The sequence below is a fragment of the Tupaia chinensis genome, unplaced genomic scaffold (genome assembly GCF_000334495.1).
Source record: "Tupaia chinensis unplaced genomic scaffold, TupChi_1.0 Scaffold144197_1, whole genome shotgun sequence".
Taxonomy (NCBI): Eukaryota; Metazoa; Chordata; class Mammalia; order Scandentia; family Tupaiidae; genus Tupaia; species Tupaia belangeri.
In genome coordinates this window covers 397,863-401,491 of record NW_006204054.1, presented here as the reverse complement: position 1 = coordinate 401,491, position 3,629 = coordinate 397,863, and the positions used below count along the sequence as shown (strand labels likewise).

At 60.7% G+C, this 3,629-nt stretch overlaps 1 protein-coding gene across 1 annotated transcript in view; it reads right to left on the bottom strand.

The window, feature by feature from the left end:
• The window catches only part of CDC42EP1 (CDC42 effector protein 1), a 6,444-nt gene extending 6,260 nt beyond the window's left edge, over nt 1–184 (bottom strand). The window contains exon 1 of the mRNA XM_006166231.2: nt 22–184. Within this exon, the coding sequence (XP_006166293.2) occupies nt 22–184 (163 nt within the window). The remainder of the gene's footprint in view (nt 1–21) is intronic.
• Between the last annotated feature and the right edge of the window lie 3,445 nt (nt 185–3,629).

Below are 3,629 nucleotides of genomic sequence, written 5' to 3'. Positions count from 1 at the left end.
GCGTGGGGCAGCCCACCCCCGGGGGCGGCACCCCCACCCTCCGCATCAGCTGTAGCTTCTTGGCCAGGAAGTTGCGGGGAGAGCGATGTGTGTCCCCCGAGCTGCCGCCATGGTTGCTGAGGAAGGAGGTGTCGCCAAAGACATCCCCGCCGCGGCCCACGTGCATGGACGGCAGCTGGTCCATGCCCACCGGGCCCTCTTCTCAGCTCCTTCCTTCCAGGCAGCAGGCGGTGGACAAGGCCACTGTAGCTTTCCTATGGTGCTGCACGCCGCAGCTGTGGGGGGCCCATGGCATCTCCCTGAGGCCTGGCTCCCAGCCCTGTGGGAGCAGCTGGGCGCTTTCAGTCCAGAGCAGAGAAGGTGCGAGACTGCACCCAAGGCTGATCCTGCCCAGGGCAGAGACCTGGAGGAAGGACAGAGAAGGGTGATGCAGGCAAGTCCTGGGCCAGTCTCAGCGAGAGAAAAGGGCGTTCCACCCAACCACACGGACAGACGGAGGCCGCGCCACAGGCTGCGGAAGCCAGGTGCACACGGGGACACACAGGGAGTGCAGGCACAGGCGGTCCACTCTCAGGGAGAACTAAAGGATGGCGATGAGAATGAGAATCGTGGTCGCCTCTGAGCTGCTACTGAGCGGGCCGACCGCACGGTGCATGCACAAAGCGAGGGTCTGCAGAGAGCAGAGGGCCGTCCCCCAGCTCCTGAAGCCCTCGGCCAGTGCCAGCGCCTTGCGGGCTCCATCATCTAACAACACGACAGCCCGGCGGGAGGCACCGTGAGAGGAAACTGAGGCACAACGAAGCCTCGCCTGAGGCTACACAGAAGGACCTGGTGGGGCTCCGGGGCCGGAGCTCCAGGCTACGCTGACACCTGCTGTGTGTCATCTCCCCTCTGTGTGCGTTAAACTCTCTTCTACCCGGAGATGGCAGGACCAGTGAGCCTCACCAAGGCCCCGTGAACTGCCGTGTACAGCCGGTGTAGAGGTCCTTCAGACCCCTCTGCCTTCACGGGGCTTCTGGACAAAGGACCTGCAGTCAATTCTTTCTTTTCTGTTTGCCATAGGACACATGTGCTCGTGAGACAGAGAGAAAGAGAGGGGAAGTGGGAGATCACCCTCCGAAGGCTGGCCACATGGCAACCCCTTCTCTTCCACTCTCCCCTCGGGACTCTGGGCACACATGCACATACACCTGGCCTATTTTCCAAGCTGCCAGGTCTGGGACTTGAACCATGTACTTAACCATGTGGAATCCAGCCGCCTTAACCACCACGCCACCTGGCTGGCTCCAAAAAGCTTTTTCTAGCTGCCTCCTGCATGCCCGAGCATATTCAAGGCTCTGAGAAGGCCCGCAGGAAAGGACTGTACCAAACTGATGGAGGAGCCTCGTCAGGTAATCGGCTTTAGAAAAGGCTCGTCCGCTGCCAAGAGCGCTTGCTCACTCTCCCCTCCCTGATCTCCGTCCACACCCCCGGCCCCAACCTGCTCGAGGCATCTCTTGGCATCTCTTCCCTTCTGTTAAGTGTCACACGAAGTCCAGGTGAGAAGGCACTGAGGAGCTAATGGGCTGACCTGTCGTTTCCCTGTGGCCCCGAGAGGGCCGGCTTTGCTCAGGGTCACACTGCCAGCGCCAGTCGAGACTTGAACTCAGCGCCTCTGACTCACCTGGGTCCTTGACTGGCTTGTGGGGCCCAGTCCTGTCTCTCGGGTTGGCAGTGCGCTTGAGGGTGGGGCACTGCCTGGTTTCCTGCTTCTCCCTCCCAGCACCCAGCCTGGGCTCTCAAATGGAGGCCAGGCTGAGCGGGCCACCCTGCCTGCCAGGCGCTGAGTGGTGGCTTAGGCTGGGGACTCAGTGACCTCACAGTGTGTCCTTGGGCAAGTCACTTACCTCGCGGCCAGGGACCTCCGCTGATAAAAAGCTGATTCTAATCTTTAACAAGAACACACCTCTATTTGAGTCTAACCTTTTTTCTTCCACCTTCAAGCGTGAAAACCTCAGTACTGCCCTTCTAATGTTATTTGAAATTCAAAATAGGTTAAATAACAAGATAAAAACAAAGGAGGCAATGGCACAAAGCTGGCTTTGTTTTCTGACCACATTCTCTTCCCTTCCCACCATCTGCCCCTCCCCCAGCCCTAGCCCCTCCCCCTGGGGGGGGCTTCTGAATCATCCCTTGCCCTGGCACCCCCAGCACCAGGAGTCCTCGTGGAATGTTTGCTGAGGTCACCAAGCGCTCTGCAGTTGGCCAGCCATGACATGAGGCCATCTGAGCCTCTGACACCCCGCAAAGCTAGGGGGGAGCCTGTCTCAAGGGGACACCTGAGGTTCAGAGAGACGGGACTTGTCCAGGGTCACGTTGTGGCAGGTGCACGGCAGGGCCAGGCTTCCCTGCTCAGCAGAGAGTAGAGTTGAACCTGCAGGAAGGAGCGGGTGGGCGGCACTCTGAAATGCCATGTGGCCACACCCATTTTACCCCCACCTTGACTCCCTAACTTCTCCAGGCAGCCCCCTTCTCCCAACCCTACAGCCTCTTTGGCTCTGGAGACTAGCCCCCCTCAAATCTTGTGGTGACCTCACTGTCCAAATGCCCCTGGGCACCACCAAATCGTGGCCCCACCCCTGCACTCTACCTACTGCAGGGAGAGACCATGCCCCGTGGAGGCGCTGGGGGCAGAGCTCTGCGGTTGGGACCTGTCTTCCCACGTGCAAACCGGGAACTGCTTCCTGGTAGGTCCCCTCTCAGGGAGCTGCAGGGGTGGGTGAAGCTGGAGCAGGGCAGCCCTGGGCTGGAACAGACCCAACCCCATCACACACGCCTCTCCATGGACCCTTGGGGGCAGCTGTCTGGCACTCACGGGAATACGGCTGGTCACCAGGTGTGCCCGCCCGGCGCTGGAGCAGCCCAGGAATCTACCTGCTGAAGCACACAAGTCCCACTTTACAGATGGAAAGCACCAGAGGGCTGGGTCACCTTAGGTCACAGGCCAAGAAAGCACGTGCCTGCAACCTGCCCGCGATTCCAATGACAACAGAAGACGCCCAGGGCTGGCTAGGACCCCTGGGAACCCAGAGAGTTGGTGCAGGACTTGGGAGCCCTGCTAGGGCATGGGCTGGGCAGGCCTGTCCTCAGAGGGGACAGTCAGGGCTCCTTCAAGGGCAAGGACGAGATTTGGGGTCAAGGGCGAGATTTGGGGTCAAGGGCAAGAACCACACATCAGGGGAGGCCAATGGGCTGCTGAAGGGGGGCAAGTGGTCTGGGGGTAGCTAGGGGGCCTCTGTGGGCTCCCCCGCCTCTACCCGGAGACGGCCCCCCCCCGCCTCTACCCGGAGACATGGCAGGTCACCATGCCACAGCGGTGAACCTTGGGCTTTTCATCCTAGAAGCCACTGCTTAATGCGCACAGTACCCGGCCACAGTGTCCAGCTGGGTAACCCACCACCCGGAGACAGCCGGCCCCTGTCTCAGTGAGGGCAGCTTCCCCAAATCTGTGCAGCCCTGGCCGCTCTGGGACGGGGGTCAGCTCCCCAGGGGCTGTCTGCTGTCCTTCAAAGTCCAGCCACTTCAAGATGGAAAGAAGGGGAACCGGCCAGAAAGGGCAATCTAGAGACAGAGGGGTATGAGAGGTGCCT